This window comes from Columba livia, chromosome W (genome assembly GCF_036013475.1).
Source record: "Columba livia isolate bColLiv1 breed racing homer chromosome W, bColLiv1.pat.W.v2, whole genome shotgun sequence".
Lineage (NCBI taxonomy): Eukaryota > Metazoa > Chordata > Aves > Columbiformes > Columbidae > Columba > Columba livia.
The window spans coordinates 2,150,525-2,169,447 of NC_088641.1; the positions used below are offsets into that span (position 1 = coordinate 2,150,525).

The 18,923-nt window shown below is 41.7% G+C and overlaps 1 protein-coding gene across 14 annotated transcripts in view; it reads left to right on the forward strand.

The window, feature by feature from the left end:
- The window catches only part of LOC135577036 (dymeclin-like), a 151,462-nt gene that overhangs the window by 119,738 nt on the left and 12,801 nt on the right, over window positions 1–18,923 (forward strand). For all 14 annotated transcript variants that reach the window (XR_010468648.1, XM_065044648.1, XM_065044649.1 and 11 more), the window contains one exon: window positions 2,470–2,572. Coding sequence is in view for 13 of the 14 variants with exons in the window: in XM_065044648.1 (XP_064900720.1) it covers window positions 2,470–2,572 (103 nt within the window). In the remaining variant the exon portion in view is untranslated. The remainder of the gene's footprint in view (window positions 1–2,469; window positions 2,573–18,923) is intronic.

The window sequence follows — 18,923 nt, forward strand, 5'->3', positions numbered from 1 at the left end:
AGCGCCTCATCCTTTGGACCTCCAAATTCAGCAGCTAATGATAGTATTTGGCCTTAATTGGGGTTTTTTTCTGTTTAATTGTGATTTTGTGGAGCTCTTTGAGGGATTGCAGTTTGCTTGGGGTGCAATTCTGTGATATATCTCTATTTTAATTTTCAGTGCAAAAAGTTCCTGCCTACGTGTCCTTATCCCCGTGCTCCTCTAAGAGGTGATTCTTGCAGAATTTATGAAGACAGTTGTGTTTTGTTTTTATTATTATTATTATTTATTCATTTTGGTTTGGTTTTTTAAACTGAATTTTGGTGTTTTGGGCAGTGGACCAACAAGACAGGAAAGCAAAACTTTGCGATGGAAGGTTCCGGTGCCAAAGACAACGGGTAATAAACCATCCCCCATTTGGAGATGGAAATCAGCCACTAAGGGCTTGTTTGTGCCGTAAACAAGCACTCGAGTTTAGTCACATCACACTTAATTACATGTTTTTTATTAAAGATGGCAAAAATAGGTTCTAAAGAAATAATCTTCCATCCTTTTAATTTCGTATTCTTTTTCCCACTTCTCTCCATTTCTGTCAGGGAAAAGAAATTAGCTCTTCGCTCTCCCAGTTCCATGCAGAATACAAATTTATGTGCATTTTCCTTTACATGTGCATCATGATCACAATCCTGATCCCAATTCTTTGCTTCTATTTAAATCTCCTTGGTAGCCAAAATGCTTTATGTGTTTTGGAGAAGATTCTGCTAGTTGGAAATCCTCTTTTTTCCAGATTTTTCCTCTCTGTGATATTGTCTGTATCTTCTGGAGCAAACACACACCAGGTTTAACCTATTCGTGTTTCCCCCCCACCATAAGCATCACCAAGTTGATTTGAACCGAGTATTCTGTCTCTGCAGCACTAGATGGTGCTGATGACAATATCTCTGAAATCCGAGGCTTCAAAAATCCCAGCGATTCGATTCAAAAACTAGCGCTGCTGGTTTGGGCCAATGGCCAATTTGCAAATCCAAATTTTGAACAAAAATTTCAAATAGTAGATTACGAGGCGGGGGAGGGAAGGTGGAAAGCCTTCTAATATATCTTATTTCTGTGTTGCTGCTTCCCTTTTTAACGTGGGATGTTCTAATAGCTATGAGTTAGGGAGAGGTTGGCATTTGGTCTCAGGAATAACTCGTCTTGTTGAGTCTCCGTTGGACAACACGACGGAAAAAGAGGATTCCGGTTTTTGCGACGCTAAAAATATTGTGTTATCCTGAAAACGCCAAATATTATAAACTGCCGTAACCACCACGAAGGTCTTGTAATGTCGTCTGACCTTCTCGCTGTATCGGTCTGGTTGCCATTGTCTTGGTGGGACCAGCCGTGATACCAACCTTGGTGTCAACCGTGTTGTCTCAAGCCCGTTCTTCATGTTCATAGACTCTAGGTCAACCTTGAGGATGGTCCAACCTACCCAAGGGCTCTCACGTGGGTTAATTAGATGCCTTAATTATGACAAAGGTTGTCCTTAAAAGGAAGCTGTTAATCTGTTCTGAGAAATATGTGACTGAAGAGGTGTCGGGAAATGGTGGAATTTATTGAGTCGGCTCTTGAGAAATAAGATTTAGGTTTGAGGAGCGTAATTAATTCCTTGTGGTGGCGAGAAGTGTTGGAAAAACCTTTTCCTGAGGCTCTTGACTAGCGAGAGAAGGAAAACCACTGATACACTGGGAAATCTACTCCTACCATCTGTGACAGATACAATATCAATGATATATTTTAAGTAAAAATAATTAAGAGGACTTCTTGAAATGCCAAGCATCATTTCTTGAGGCAGAAAAGCTTTCTGAGCACTGAAGCTGTTCTGTAATTCAAAGAAATAGCAGCTATCTAGAATATAGGACTTGAGGTAGTATTTTTGCCATTTCTTTTTGTTTTAATTGCTAAACTGACTTGAATATTTTCTAAATGATCTGATGAACAAGACATCTGCGGCTGCTCCTTGTCCCAAGTGTCACCAACCCCAAGAGCAGAGCTGCTGTAAAATACTTGGATTCTTCCTGTACTAAACAATTGAATTATTGCAATGAACAATACACAAGATGATTAAGGATCTGTTGCACTATATTGCATGAAATGCTGCACTTAAAAATTGCATTTTAGCAAAGACATAATGGTTATGCATTTAAAATTGCATGTATACCGATCCTTCTGTTACAACTTGACCTTTTAAGAATTTAACCATGAATAAATGATGTTCTTCACATCCTTTGTTATATAGAATATTTCTAATTCAAATTCTAATGTTGCTTAGCCCAGATGTTAAATAAATAGATAAATTGCATAACTATGGTTCATTGCATTCTAAAAAGCTCTTTATTCAAGTTTGTGTATATAATAAACCGTCTCTTCTGATTGGGTAGTCGAACTATTTCAGGACACTATTGTGAATATATTTGTAATTCTTTTTTCCCACTTCTTTTCTCCCTCCAGTTTGTTTTCTTTGCTGTCTAAAAAACACAACAAAGTGCTGGAGCAAGCCACGCAATCCCTAAGAGGTTCCATTGGGTCGACCGACTCTCCGCTCCCTGATTATGTGAGTATCAAACTTCATGCTTCACTAAGTGCTTCAAAACACAACTGGTACATCCCTAAATCTGCAGAGATTTACCCAAACATGCGTCAGCTGAGGAACCACGACACCAAAATACAGGAACTTATAGGAATGATGTCATGTCTGAAACGTCTTTAAAAGAAAATTGCACTTAAAAATGGCAAAACATAACCACAATTATTCATGGCTAAGAGACTCACTGTACCCTGTCAAGTTGTCATTCTCAAGCCGTTTGTATTTTGGGATATTTAAATCATACACTTAAAACCATTATTTTTTAAGAATGGGGCTCTGGCATCCCAAAAATGATTGAAAACAATTTCCAAGGAGCTTTTGGGGGAGTTCTGGAGTCATGGGGCAAATTGGCATGTTCTGAACCGTGGATCCATCGTGTCCTTTTCATTTTACTGAGCCAATACCCACAAATAGGCAGCAATTCTGTAATGTAATTGCACGGCTTGTTGGAAAATCTCTAGTTTCGGTACAAGAAGGAAACGTCTTCCAAGGACTTGAATAATATCCTTATACTGCTGAAGGATCTTTGGTTTGTACTCATTTGAACTCTCACTGCAATACTGTGTAAAAATATGTTGATTTATCAGTTGCTGTGGATTTTTGAGGATGAAAATGGAACAAGTGTTTTATTTTCAGTGTTAATACATGTTCCAGGACATGCCCATCTGAGACTTTACTATCATATTACTCGGTCATTAAGCATAAAAGTACCTAAAAGGATAATTTGATATAATAGTGCAATGACTTTAATTTAATTTAAATAACAAGATTTCTTAACCTGCGTTTTTTAGTTATTATCGCTGACACGTACCATACAACCTAGAAGTATTTTGTTATTCAGAGATGCGGGTTTACAGAGCAAATTAATCACTTGCAGGTTTTTCCTGTGTATTCCTGCCCTTGTACCATGTTCTAATTCACGTGAAGCTCCTTATGAGACCCATGGGTTTAGGGTTTTGATTGTTCTCCTGGAAGTTGCCATATGACCTTTAATTTTTGGAACTTGAAACATTTCAGCAGATTAGTTTGTGGTTAAAGAACAGGAGATCCCACTTCTGCTTGCCTGGTAAGATGATGCACAAGCCGGATAAAGCTCTTTTATCTGCATGGGCACGAACAACTCAAAGCCCCCAAGACTTGGAACATCGTGGAGAGGATTTGGTGGCTCTTTCTCCTGGGTTGACTTCTCAACATGTGGGGACTTGGACTAGATGACCTTTAAAGGTCCCTTTCAACCCAAACTATTCCACAGTTCTGACTGCTATAAAGCGTATCATAGTGTAACTGCCTCCTCTCAGTTGAAGTAAATTTTGAGATTTATAATTAGTCGGGTGGATTAGAAGGGGGTGGTCAGTAGGTCAGAGAGGTTCTCCTGCCCCTCTACTCTGCCCTGGGGAGACCACACCTGGAATCTTGTGTCCAGTTGTGGCCCCTCAGTTCCAGCAGGACAGGGAACTGCTGGAGAGAGTCCAGCGCAGCCACCAAGATGCTGAAGGGAGTGGAGCATCTCCCGTGTGAGGAAAGGCTGAGGGAGCTGGGGCTGTGGAGCTGGACAAGAGGACACTGAGGGGGGACTCATTCATGTTTACAGATATCTAAAGGGTGAGTGCCAGGAGGATGGAGCCAGGCTCTTCTGGGTGACAACCAGTGACAGGACAAGGGGTAATGGGTTCAAACTGGAACACAAGAGGTTCCACTTAAATCTGAGAAGAAACTCGTTCCTGGTGAGGGTGGCAGAGCCTGGCCCAGGCTGCCCAGGGGGGTTGTGGAGTCTCCTTCTGTGCAGACATTCCAACCCGCCTGGACACCTTCCTGTGTAACCTCATCTGGGTGTTCCTGCTCCATGGGGGGATTGCACTGGATGAGCTTTCCAGGTCCCTTCAACCCCTGACATTCTGTCATTGTGTGATTCTGTGATTCCATCCACTGTTTGTTCACAAAGGTTGTGTAACAGTGTCCAGGCTCCAAATTTACTTGGGTGTTTGTGTCACTTGATATTTCCATTAATTCCGTGTTTTAGTGTGGGACATTTGTCCCCAGCAAAAATTCTTGTCAACAATTATTTTGACAACAAGCTGAACATCCTTCATTTCAAAGTGTTGTTTAAAATAACAGTTTCAGGGCTTAACTCAAATCTCCGTGTTCAATTTTGGGCCCCTCACGCCAAGAAAGGTCTTGAGGTGCTGGAGCGAGTGGAGAGAAGGGAACGGAGCTGGTGAGGGGCTGGAGCACAAGTGTGATGGGAGCAGCTGAGGGACCTGGGGGGTTCAGCTGGAGAACAGGAGCTGAGGGGACACAGGGACACAAAGAAACGGCCTCAAGTTGCACCAGGGGAGGTTGAGGTTGGATGTGGGGAACAATTTCTTCCCCAAAGGGCTGTGGGGCATTGGAACAGGCTGCCCAGGGCAGTGCTGGAGTCACCATCCCTGGAGGGGTTGGAAATACACAGAGATGAGGTTCTCAGGGACATGGGGCAGTGCCGGGGGTGGGGGAACTGTTGGACTCGATCATCTTGAGGGCCTCTACCAACCAAAATGATTCTGTGGTTCCATGGTTTAGCGGTAGACTTGGTTGTGTTGGGTTAACACTTGGACTCAATGATCTTCAAGGTCTTTTTCAACCAAAATGATTCTCTGACCCTGTTTTGGATGCACTGAGTGTTTCTGAGTGTTGACATTGACCATGCTCTTGGGGCTGTTTAACTCCGGTTCTGCTGCTACATCTTCAGATTCATCCTGTGGTCTTGTGGCTCTTTTTCGAGCTGTCCTGTAGAGCTCATGTGGCCTTCGGGGCAGAAGGAGAGGCTGCTTTGGTGGAGCTGATGGCTTTTCATATCTGAGATATATGATATCGTAGATCAAGACACGTAGATGAGGTTCTCAGGGACATGGGTTAGAGCCACTGGTGGGTTAACAGTTGATCTCGATCATCTTGAGGTTCTTTTCCAACCAAAATGATTTCATTATTTTATATCATGCGATATTTCTGCGTAACGAACAGTGTCATGGCCCAACCGGATTGGAGCGCGTGGAACTGAGATTATGGGTGCGGGGGCTCGATAAGCTGGAATTGCTGCTAAACCCTGTATATTTTTAAGACCAACCTCTAAGACATTTTGGGGTCTTAATCAAATAACTGTCAAGCACCTGAAATTTTTAAACACTATCTTATATCCCTAAATAGCCCAGAAGCTCACGATACTTCACTGAATTTCTTCCCTTATTAATATATTTTTTCCCCAGATTTCTCATGTTCCAACTCAGTCTGAAGCACAGGCTGTTGACTAAAGAAAAGTTGAGGCCAGATTTCATTTACTTCAGCATATTCTGCTTCTGAAAGCCCATGTTTGTGTTGTAAGAATAACGAAGAATCTAGGAAATGAGATAATTCAATATATACTTTTTTATTTTTCCTATGGTGTTGTATAATCGAAAAGTGAATTTTCATGGTACCTTGGTCACAAGCGTTAAATTGTACATGAAGTTATTCTAGGTGTTGCTCATGGTCTTGTCTTCCTTTATATGTCTCTCTCCTCATTTCTGCCTACTAGACTTGCAAAAAGCAAATTACAGTAAATACTCGGTGTTCTTTTTTAGGGCTAGGATGGATATGGAAGGAAAAAGGCAAGTTTTTCTTTAATTCTTGGGTTGAGCCCCGCCTATTGTGAATATTGTGTGGTGGGCAGGTGCTATGACATGGTATATCCATGACGTAAAGCGTATATACAACGGGAGCAAATGGAGATTAAAAGAGACAGACATTGCTTATTTTCGGAGTGTGTGAGCGTCGTTAGTGTTTCTACTGTATTTTCTTTTGATTACTGTAATAAAACAGATTTTGGACCTAATATAGAGTCCCTAAGCTGCTGGTTGTTGATGGCAGTAAGAATATGCTGGGATCTTTCTTTACCACGTTTCTTATGGTCAATTGGCTTTTATATTAGTTATGTTGAGGTTTTGTGGGCTATAAAAAAGGGAAAAAAAACCCCAAACAAGTGGGTTTGGGGGTTTTTTTGTGTCTGTTGTGCCTTTTTTTGTTTGTTTTATTAAGGCTGGACCGGTTTCCTGGTGAACTGTAGTCAATGTGGTGGGATTGAGGATGGAGATGGAGATTGAGGATGGGATGGAGGACGCCCAAAATTAAACCATCACCCCAGAGACACAATTCTCATGCTCTACTTAATTTCCTAGTTTAATAATAAGCTTTATTATTAAGAGTTAAGTAGAAATTAACTCTTTTGAAATACCACGTTTTGGTCAACTTGTCCTTGTCCACCAGTATCTCCGTGATGAAGAAATGAGAAAAATCCAGCTAAGTTTGGGGTTTATTTTAATTGCTTTCTTGTATTCAATGAAAGCCCATTTTCCAAAAGTTGGAACAAATGGGAAAAGTGGTAAGAGACTAATTGAGAAATTTGCTTCTTTCAGTTCAAGGCAAATTTAAGTAAACGTATCAATTATTGTCTTTGTAATTTTATTACGGCCTCGTGTAATTTTTAAAATCATAGATATTTAACTGCATAACTGGAGGCTGCAAAGTTCCCTCAGAAAATAGCATGTCAGACCCCTTATTGGAGCAAAAATCTACCAAATTCGTTGCTTTTTAAGGATTTTATAGAATAGTGTGTATATATATAGATATCTATGTATATATCTATATCTATATCTATATCTATATCTATATCTATATCTATATCTATATCTATATCTATATCTATATCTATATCTATATCTATATCTATATATCTATATCTATATCTATATCTATCTGTATCTGTATCTGTATCTATATCTATATCTATATCTATATCTACATCTACATCTATATCTACATCTACATCTATATCTACATCTACATCTATATCTATATCTATATATAGATATCTCTATATATTATAGAGATATTTGAGCCCTTCGATTCGCTTCTGTTTCTAGGAAGGATGGAGAAGGAGAGGAAATAGTGTAGGTAAGATAATCCCATAGGAAAAAGTTCTAAAATTAACTTCAATTTAACTTTTTTTTCTTTAAAACCTTCTAAATTTTGCTTATAAAAATGCATTTGCTTATAAAAATGCATTTTTCTGTTCAGATGAAGCTTAAATTCATTAGGAAAAATCCTACAAATAATCCCACTTAGTACCAATATCTTCAATTATTTCCTATATAGGACTGTCACTTAAGCAGCACTTGGATGGTAAAGGAATTTTCACAGTGATAGAAACAATGTAGTGTTCCATTTTTAATGGTTATAGATGTACTTGAATGTGCAAATGTTCTTTAACCCCCTGTCCAAAATCTACTGGTTCAGGTAAAGAAATAAATGTATATTGGCAATGCAAAAGGAAAAAATGCAAATAATATAAGTGCAGTGAGCTCTGTGTGTGTGTATAGATATATAATCTATTACATATAATCTATATGTTTATATATCTATATATTAAATAGATATCTATATATATTGTAGATTATATAGAGCTGAGTCTTTTCCTGGCTCTGTACCGATCCAATTAAATCTACCTTGGAATTCCGCAAATATTGATGAATTTTTCTCCTGTCTTAATCACAAGAATTAAACTTTGCATCTGGGCAATGAGATTTCTATATTTCTTTTCTCTTTTCCTCCATTTGTGCCCAATATTTGGATTCTCCTTTGAGTTACACGTAACGTAGACGGTAAATAGAAAGCAGCTGTATATTTAAGCATCTAACTCTCAAAACTCTGAGGCCCCTCAAGCGTCATCTGGAAATAATGGAGCTTGTAAAACAAAGCTAAGAAGAAAAAGCAATGTTTGTTTTATGTGGGATCAATGACTTCGGTTGGGGTCCTTCTAATTCGGCATTATGAGGGTTATTAAAAAGCAGGATTACAAAAGTGGTTGCAACAAAAAGCATCTTTTTCCTTGCGTCTTGTTATTACAGTTGATTATATTCAACGCTGCAAGTACTTCATAAATAGTCCTTTATTTTAGGTTCTCCAACAGAAAACCAAGCTCTTGTACATGGGGAAATGTTCAAAGGTTCCCCTTTCATCTACTCCCTAGAAAGGAATTGTGTTTTATAAGTAAGGACTCTATTTATCTTAGAAATTTAGGATTGCTAAAGAGAAGGGAAAATAAGGCCTGTGAACTGCGGTTTTAGCTGTCTTTTAAATGTAATGGAACAAATCTAAAATCTATAAATTTTCTAGATTCAGTTACATTATAGGGGGTGAAAGGTGATAGTGCTGTAGATCCCAAAGACTCAAGTCAGCCTTATTTTCAGTTTATGCAGTTTAGTCGTGGCTTTGCTAAACTAAAGCAAAAGGAATGTTCTAGAAATACGTAATAGCTGTAGACTAAAATCATTTATCCATTCTATTTATCCACCGTTACGTTGTCATGTAAATCCTTTTTAGTCCCTTTCATGGCACTAACCAGAGTTTTTTCATGTAATAATTAGGTATTTTAGGTAAAGTTAACGGGTTTTTGTATTGCAAATGTGTTTTTACAAAGGATTGGGCCAGATGGCTACTGAGGGAGCTGGCGGAGGTGATCACTGAACCACTTGCCATTGTCTACCAGCAATCTAGGCTAACTGGGGAGGTCCCAGTAGACTGGGAGTTGGCGAACGTGACCCCCATCTACAAGAAGGGCTGGAAGGAACTACAGACCTGTCAGTCTGACCTCTGTGCTGGGCAGGGTCATGGAGCAGATGATCTTGAGTAACAGCACACAGTACATACAAGAGAACCGTATGATCAGGCCCAGTCAACATGGGTTTATGAGAGGCAGGTCCTCTTTGGCCAACCTGATCTTCTATGACAAAGTGATCCACAAGTAGATGAGGGAAAGGCTGTGGATGTTGTGTTCTTAGACGTCAGTAAAGCCTTTGACACCGTATCCCAGAGCATCTCCTGGAGAATGCAGGAGCTGCAGCTCATGGCCTGGATGGTGTATCTGCGATGGATAAAGAACTGGCTGGAGGGCTGAGCCCGAAGAGTTGTGGTGAATGGAGCCAAATCCAGTTGTTGGCCGGTCACAAGTGGTGTCCCCAGGGATCGATATTGGGGCCAGTTCTGTTTAGTTTCTTTATCAGTGATCTGGATGAGGAGATCAAGTGCACCCTCAGTAACTTTGCAGATGACACCAAGTTGGGTGGGAGTGTTGATCTCCTGGAGGGTGGGTTTACAGAGGGATCTGGACCATCGGGATGGTTGGGCTGAGGCCAATTGTCAGAGGTTCAACAAAGCCAAGTGTCGGGTCCCTCACTTGGGTCACAACAACCCCATGAACGCTGCAGGGTCAGGGAAGAGCGGCTGGAAAGGACCTGGGGGTGTTGGTGACAGCGGTCGGACATGAGCCAGCATGTGCCCAGGTGGCCAAGAGGCCACCAGCATCCTAGATTGTATTTGGAATAGTGAGGCCAGTGTTGCCTTCTAAGAGGCAGTGGCGACCCGGTTCAGGAACAGCACGGCGACCACCCCCAGGTTGCTCGGTCCATCAGCTCACAGACACCAATGTGGTGGACAGCAAATGGCGTTTATTAGCAGGTAACACAGCATTATATACCTTAGGTTTACAACGTCACTTCCGTCTGCTGATGGTTAGTAATGGAGTGTAGCTAGGGATAACTAGGGATAACTGGGAATAACACTGGGTAAATACCCTTTTAAAGTAGTTGCTGGCATTCAATCAACATGATGTTAACTCGCTCTAGCCGGCTTTTAACAAACGCCACAAGCTTGTTTAGTATGCAGGGTCCAAAGATCAATGTTAATATGCCCATAATGATCGGCCCTGCCAAGGTAGATATCAAGATGGTTAACCATGGTGAATGGCTAAACCATGACTCAAAGCATCCCTGTAGGGCTTGTCTATCTCTTTGCCTTTTTTCTAGACCCTCCCTAAGTTTGGCCATTGTGTCTCTGAGAATCCCTGTGTTGTCTGCATATACACAACATTCCTCCCCTAACGCTGCACAAAGTTCGCCTCGTTGTAAAAACAAGAGATCCAGTCCTCTATGATTTCGTAAAACAACTTCGGACAATGATCTCAAGGACTTTTCCAACGCGGTGATCGATTGTTCAACTGGAACTAAATCTTCATCTACTGCTGCTCTGAGGGAATGAAACTTTTGATTTTGTTCCACTAGTGATGCTCTCCCTGTTCCCGCCCCCGCGGCTCCGATGGCAAGAAGGGTAGCTATGGTCAGAGCGGTAATGGGTTCTCGCTTTTGTATGTGACCGAAAGTTGAAGGGGATTGATGATTATGCATTAATTCTTCGGGATGATACGTGATTCTCGGAATAATCATTACTTGTATGCAAAATTCAGTGTTTTGATCAAACACTCTAAGAGACACACATGGCGTAACTCCAGTTTTTGGACATATCCATTTGGTGTTGTTGGCAGGAACTAACCATTTGACTTTCGGTTCCTTTTCTAGCGTGAACTCACTTGCACATAACGCTTTTTTCTTAGGGGGAACTTTACCGACACATGTGCCTTGCCCTGATACATATTGCATTGTTATTCCCGGGTTGTTCGTGGAGTTCCACAGACATTGTGGTGGATTAGACCCGCCTACCAGTTCTGGTTTAGAGGGTATACCTACTGCTTCATAAAAGGGGGGCCTCACGTCGTAGCAAAGCCAGCAGTTTACTGTCATATTTGGATCGGTAGAATTCAAGAGCTGGTATGTTGAGTTCAGCGACTTCCATAGGGGGGGCATTTCAAGTTTCAAAGTACTAAATGTCTTGGTACTGTCTACTGAGGGCTTGGACGCTTGTGGGCTAAGAACCAGGTTAGGCCCCAGTGACTGGGGTGTTTGTAGCTTGACCTTGATGATTTATATTAGTGTTCCTGAATCTTTAAAAGTGGTGCGAAGAAATACTGACCACATTTTCCCCACAACCCAACCCGCATTGTTCGGGTTTAGGATCTCTAAGTTTAGATAGGCGCAATCACCTCTTTGGTCCAGCATTTCATTGTACGCAAATATTGGAGAGGAACACCCTCTTGGTCCCCATCTTACTTGCAGAAATTCGTCCTCTTTTTGTGGTCTCCATCTATTGCTTGTAACAATGGTCTCACACCCCTAATATCCGCAAAACATATATCCCGGATAGTTGCAATAACTCTTTCCTGGGTTTGAACTAGGGCAACAATATGTTCCCCATAACGATTTAGATGTGGGAAACAAGTCACGGAACGTAACTGTGAAAGTCGGAGCACCTGCTGTTGTGTTTTCCCTAATCACTCGATCGTTTGAGGCGTCCTGTAGGAGCTGATGGTCACTGTAATCTGATTGTGCTTTACCTGTAGCAACAAACCCCAGAATCAAGATCACACAAAAGTGTCGCAGCTTTCCTCCTCGGAAGCCTCTTCGCTGTTGTCTGGATTCTATCAGCGTGGAACTCTCAGGCTCAGATAGGATGCTTGCCAACTTGTTGACTTCTCTTGTCACCGGGGCACACGGATTACGAGGGCGTCCGATGATCCGGTCCTTCACGAGGGCTTCCATCCTCCTGGGGGACATCCCCCCCGCCGGGTTGGTCCTGCCACTCCGGCCGCTGTTCACCTGAATCCAGGAGATTTTCCCAGGTTTCGGCGCCACGTGTTGCCTTCTAAGAGGCAGTGGCGACCTGGTTCAGGGACAGCACGGCGACCACCCCCAGGTCGCTCGGTCCATCAGCTCACAGACACCAATGTGGTGGACGGCAAATGGTATTTATTAGCAGGTAACACAGCATTATATACCTTAGGTTTACAACGTCACTTATGTCTGCTTACCTCGCACACTTCTACCTATCTAGGGAGGGGCTACTACCTTTCCGTACAGCGCGAGATCTTCCGGCTGCCAGACCCTAACTACCTACAGGCCAGCAGGGCTAGAGAAGTGATTGTGCCACTGTGCTGGGCACTGGGGAGGCCAAACTGTGGATCCTGAGGGCAGTTTTGGGCCCCTCATGCCAAGCAAGGCCTTGAGGTGCTGGAGCGAGTGGAGAGAAGGGAACGGAGCTGGGGAAGGGGCTGGAGCACAAGTGTGATGGGAGCGGCTGAGGGACCTGGGGGGTTCAGCTGGAGAACAGGAGCTGAGGGGACACAGGGACACAAAGAAACGGCCTCAAGTTGCACCAGGGGAGGTTGAGGTTGGATGTGGGGAACAATTTCTTCCCCAAAGGGCTGTGGGGCATTGGAACAGGCTGCCCAGGGCAGTGCTGGAGTCACCATCCCTGGAGGGGTTGGAAATACACAGAGATGAGGTTCTCAGGGACATGGGGCAGTGCCAGGGGTGGGTTAACAGTTGGACTCAACGATCTTGAGGGTCTTTTCCAACTGAAACGATTCTATGATTCTATGACATGCAAAAAAGTTAGTTTTTTCCTCCTATCCAACATGCAGCAGACAAGTATTTCATGCACTATCAATGTGAACAGTATTTGAACTGTAAATTAACATTATGATGTTTTGTCGTATAATAAAGCCGCAGCTCTATCTAATTTTTGAAATTATCTAAAGAACTGGTTGAATGCAGAACTTGCCACCAGACATAGATGTTTTCCTATAGATGCGTGCGATCGTGAAAAGATAAGGAATCTTCCCCGCGATCGTCTGATGACTCCCGTAATGATCCAGAAATGAAATTAAATCCACTTGCAAATAAACCGGTCAGCCATAATCACGTTAGCGTGATGCAATTAATGTCGTTTAGCTGGGAGTCTGTAAAAATGCTACTTAGCAGTAACTGCTGCGAATGTACAAAATGTGGATTACTCGTGAAGCTGGAGAATTGAAGATGCTGGTGGCAGAATGGGAAACTGGGAGCAAATTAAATCAAGACTCCTAATTGAGATATTGTCCAGATTTGTTGAATAGTGGGGAGGAGGGGGAAAGCCTACATAGTTTATTTTGTCATAGTATTTCTTGAAAACTCAGAAATTACCTACTTTTCACCAAAAGCAACGCTTAGGTATCTTCAATACTATTTTCCCCTGTATTTTATTCAATTTCTATATGTCGCAAAGTCACTCGGTAAGATTTTTTGATTGAATTAAGCACACATTGTTAATAGTATAAAAACCTTTGGTTTTCTGTGACTTTTTAGATCCTCTTTTTCTACTGTAATAAACTTAAAATATTATTATACAAGATTTTTTAAGGATGTTTACTGAAGGTAGGACATGATAAACCAATACAATATTTTAATGGCTTGTATGGTGTGTGAATTTTAGTAATTTAAGTGGCATTTAATAGGAGAATCGCCTTGTTTTACACTGAATTACCTTCTTTTTGATTACTCTGAGTTGATGGCTCATGAGCACAAGTAAAGTTTTCAATATCAGGTTATTCTTGGCTATACCTGTCCCCACTCCAGTATTGAGCCAACGAATTCTAAATACATTTTCTAAATATTAATCATACCCTCCTTCAGCTGAATTCTATTTTAAAGAATATTACTCTTACCTAATCCCCCTATTTTTATATCATCAAAAAATAGCAATTTCAGAATAGACTGAAATAACGAGCGTAACCCAAATCTAAAGCTTTTGTATTAAGTGTTCGCTAGATTGTGCAGTTCTGTCTGATTTATTAATCACTTATTGCTTTGACATGGACACTTTCCTGAAAAAAGTGCTATATAAATTATCCTTAAACAGAAAGAACAAATGATCCTAAAATTCTGTGCTGAAAATGTTGGTGACGTTCCATTTAAACTTCCAATATATTAATATAATGGACTAATAGTCATTTGCAGTTGGTGTTTGCTTTATTGTCATCTTAATCTTAGGCTTGTGGTTGAAGGATTTTTAGACAAATACGTTGAGGAAAATCAAATTGTTCTTCAAAATGATGGTTTTCTTTCATCATTCAGGAGTTCCATAAAAGTCTCATTGGTGTCTGATGTTCATTAAGCCTTATTCCACTTTAATATTCTCAATATTCTGGAAAATAAGGGTGAAAATTGCTATTTTCTTTTCTTTTATGAAGAATATTTAGTGTGGCAGCAGCAGCTTATGAATGTGACTGAAAATCTTTCACTCTTCAGACTTAGGAGACATGAGAACAAATTGGAAGAAGTGGGAAGAACTGACATTAGCGATACAAGCACCTGGTAAAGCCTTTGAGAAGGCCAATTATTTTGGTTATTACACACATTTGAAGAAAGCCAAACATGAACGCTATAATTTTTTTCTCATTTTCCTCCTTTAATAGTTATATAGGTTTAGGATATTGTCATTGACCCTGGCAACTCCAGGCCTGTCAGCCTGACCTCGGTGCCTGGCAGGGTTATGGAGCAGATCATCCTGAATGGAATCACACAGCACCTTCAGGATGGACAAGGGATCAGCCCCAGCCAGCATGGGTTTAGGAGGGGCAGGTCCTGTCTGACCAACCTGATCTCCTTTTATGATCAGGTGACCCAGCTGGTGGATGAGGGGAAAGCCGTGGATGTGGTCTATCTGGACTTCAGCAAAGCCTTTGCCACTGTCTCCCATAATATACTCCTGCAAAAGCTGGGAGCCCATGGCTTGGGCAAGCGCACTCTCTGCTGGGTTAAGAACTGGCTGGAGGGCTGGGCCCAGAGAGTGCTGGTGAATGGGGCTGCATCCAGCTGGCGGCCAGGCACTAGTGGTGTCCCCAGGGGTCAGGGTTGGGTCCAGTCCTGTTCAGCATCTTCATTGATGATTTAGATGAGGGCATTGAGACCATCATCAGCAAATTTGCTGCTGACACCAAGTTGGGAGGGAGTGTGGAGCTGCTGGAAGGCAGGAGGGCTCTGCAGAGGGGTCTGGAGAGACTGGAAAAATGGGCCCATTCCAATGGGATGAAGTTCAACAAGGCCAAGTGGCGGGTGCTGCCCTTTGGCCACAACAACCCCTGCAGCGCTCCAGGCTGGGCACAGAGTGGCTGGAGAGCAGTCAGGCAGAAAGGGACCTGGGGGGACTCATGGACAGGAAGCTCAACAGGAGCCACCAGTGTGCCCAGGTGGCCAAGAAGGCCAATGGGATCCTGTCCTGGATCCAAACCAGCGTGGTCAGCAGGACAAGGGCAGTGATCCTTCCCCTGTGCTCTGCATTGGGGAGGCCACACCTGGAGTGTTGTGTTCAGTTCTGGGCCCCTCAGCTCAGGAAAGAGATTGAAGTGCTGGAGCGGGTGCAGAGAAGAGCAACAAGACTGGGGAAGGGACTGGAACACAAGCCCTATGGGGAGAGGCTGAGGGAGCTGGGCTTGTTTAGTCTGGAGAAGAGGAGGCTTAGAGCTGAGCTCAGCACTCTCTAGAACTACCTGAAGGGCAGTTCTAGCCAGGTGGGGATTGGTCTCTTCTCCCAGGCAGTCAGCAATAGGACAACGGGGCATGGGCTTAAATTTAGGCTGGAGATTAGAAAGCAATTCTTTGCAGAGAGAGTGGTCAGGCATTGGAATGGCTGCCCAGGGAGGTGCTGGACTCACCGGCCCTGGAGGTTTTTAAACTGAGCTTGGCCATGGCACTTAGTGCCATGATCTAGTCAATGGACTGGAGTTGGACCAAGGGTTGGACTTGATCTCTGAGGTCTTTTCCAACCCAGTCCATTCTGTGATTCTGTGATTATTTTGCAGTAAAGGGTATAAATTACGCCAGTTGTTTGAATTTTTTATTACTGCCTCGTAAACCAACATTTGCTCAACTCGGATGAATTCCAATTTTTTTAAGATTTTGGATGAAAAAAAGGATCATTCTGAAGCATCTTTCTTTGCTGATTTGGATTTTCGGTGCTTTTCCCAATTGCTCTGCCTGGTCGGATTTTGTCAAACCACCACAGACAAATAAAAAATCCCCGTCCAGTAGCTCTCCAAAAAGTAGGATTTGTTTGGAACTGCTCTATATTTCAACAATGTAGTAAACCACACTTTTAGTGTTCGTAAAGCAAGGTTTTGATTGCAAAGTGTAGTGCTTAAAAACCAGAAGTGTGGTACCGTATGTTATAATCATATCATTCTGTTCTTATTTAAACGTGTAGCCATATGAAGTCAAGGAAATGGATGCAGAAGGAAGTCTGGTCAGAGCGTTTTAGGTTGTTTGGTACTAAATACTTCATTGGAATTGGGATTTTTTTTTCATGCTACTTTTTCTATATGAGCCATTGGTGAAACATGAGAACTTTTTAATGTTTCACTTTCTATTTCCAACTTCTTCTTTTCACATTTTACCGAGACACTTGGGGACTGACCAGTTATCTGATTTTAAAGAAAATCAGTCCATTTGTATAGAGTAGTAAATAGTTATTAAAATAAAATAGTGATTAAAAATAGACATTTCAAAGTCGTTATTTAAAAAATGCAGCGTAACAGAGGTCTTTAGATTTTTCCATTGCGGGTATCTGTGATTTGTGATTGTAACGACAGCAAGAGAAAATAAGAGAAAAATGTAGTAAATCAAGACTTAGTGATTTTGAACAAGATGACAAGAGGAAGATAATGTGGATAAAATCGTGCACAAAATTGTTCACCTGTCAAATTGCTGCTCAAATCTGAACTGAAACAGGGACCAGTTTGGACCTGCACAGGATCCAGTTGTGCCCCGATTAGAGAAGCACAGTCCCATCAACTCAAAATTTATATTCTTGGAGAAGTATTATCCCCCCTGAACAACATATCGCCAAGGGCAATTCTCCCAGTAATGGTTGGTTTTAATATTAAATATAATATTAAGTATCATGTCATGCAACTGCTGGTAATTGGCAGTGTGGGACTGAATGGTGGGATGAAGGAAATGAGGATATTTTAGAGAGAATGAGTCAAATAAGATTGAAAGAGTCATGGGATGACGTGAAAAAGGAGGAGGTTTGGAGAAGAATAATAATTGATATAAGCAGAAATTCAAACCCTGTCCTGCATCACATGGAACGAAATAATCCACTTATTGAAAACAGATTTCTTCATCACCTGGCCTGAAAAACAGCATTAAAGAGAATTTAAATTTTGTTCATCCCTGTTGACAGTAGATTCTTCTTCTCTGTGAAATAACTTTGTGGGAAACCTGTCAAAACTTTCAAACTTTTTTTTCCTTTGTATTTAACTTTTTTTAACATGTATTTAGAAGAAATAGAAATTTAGGAGAATCTCTGGCTTTCACATTTATTGGATTCTATACAGTCAACCTCATGCTTTTCACAGACATAACTGGAAATAGAAACTTATATTTTCTTTCCATGGAACCAGCAATTTCTCTTAAGTTTCTCATTTCTTTCTCGTTTGATGAACTAAACAAGTTAGGAGAATGCATCACACACTTCATGCGCTAAATCAATTTTTTTTAATATAAATTCTTCCACAGAATTGGTTAATTATGTGCCCAGGTGCCCCTCCGTAATAGGTTTGAGGCCCTGGATCTTGAAGAAGAGGTAGGTGAGGAGGTGGTGCCAAGCCTGCCTACAAGATCACATAGGAAGAGGCGATTGACTTCACAACTTAAGACTGCCTCTGATAAGAAAGAAAGAAGGGTGATTGTAATAGGAAATTCCCTTCTGAAAGGAACAGAGGGCCCAATATGCAGAGCTGACCCTCATCTTAGGGAAGTTTGTAGTCTAACTGGAGCCCAGATCAAGTTTATCACTAGAGGGCTCCCCAAACTGGTGCACCCGACAGACTACTACCCGCTGCTGGTCTTCCAGACAGATGGGGAGGAAGCTGCTTCCCGTAGTCTGAGGGGAATGAAGAACGATTTCAAGGTCTTGGGAAGGATGGTGAAAGACTCAGGGGCTCAAGTGATCTTCTCTTCACTCCTTCCATCTTCAAGTGACGATGTGGGATGGAATAGGAAAATTCAGTCTCTAAATGGTTGGCTCCAAGACTGGTGCTACAGACAGGGCTAAAATTTTGTGTGTAGCACCTGTTATTTTTCTTTCTAGCATGCTAGCTTTATTCCAATATCCAGACTTGCGCAACTCTGTGATAGGCTGTATCTCATCTTGGTGTACTAAATTTGGCTCTTTTGTATACACACCAGATAAAGAATCCTTATTTGGGGATAACAGTTGTATCATGCCAGATGAGACACTAATAAAAGCCTTGCCCAGTCCAGCTTGTTGTGGTGGCGGGGGGCAGGTGCCGATTGGGCTCCAGCGCGTGCTGACCTGTTTTGTCAGGGAGACCCAGTGGCACCTCTACCTGGCTGGGCAGTAAGTGCTTCAAAGGTGCAATGCTAAAATCGAGATATTGTCTTGAATAAGTGTAACTGTGATCCATCAGCATATTTCAACTTGGTATTTGGTTTTCATATCTGAGCTCAGTATTTTAGTTTGCATATATATATATATATATATATATATATATATATATTTGGTACCAGAAGAATTT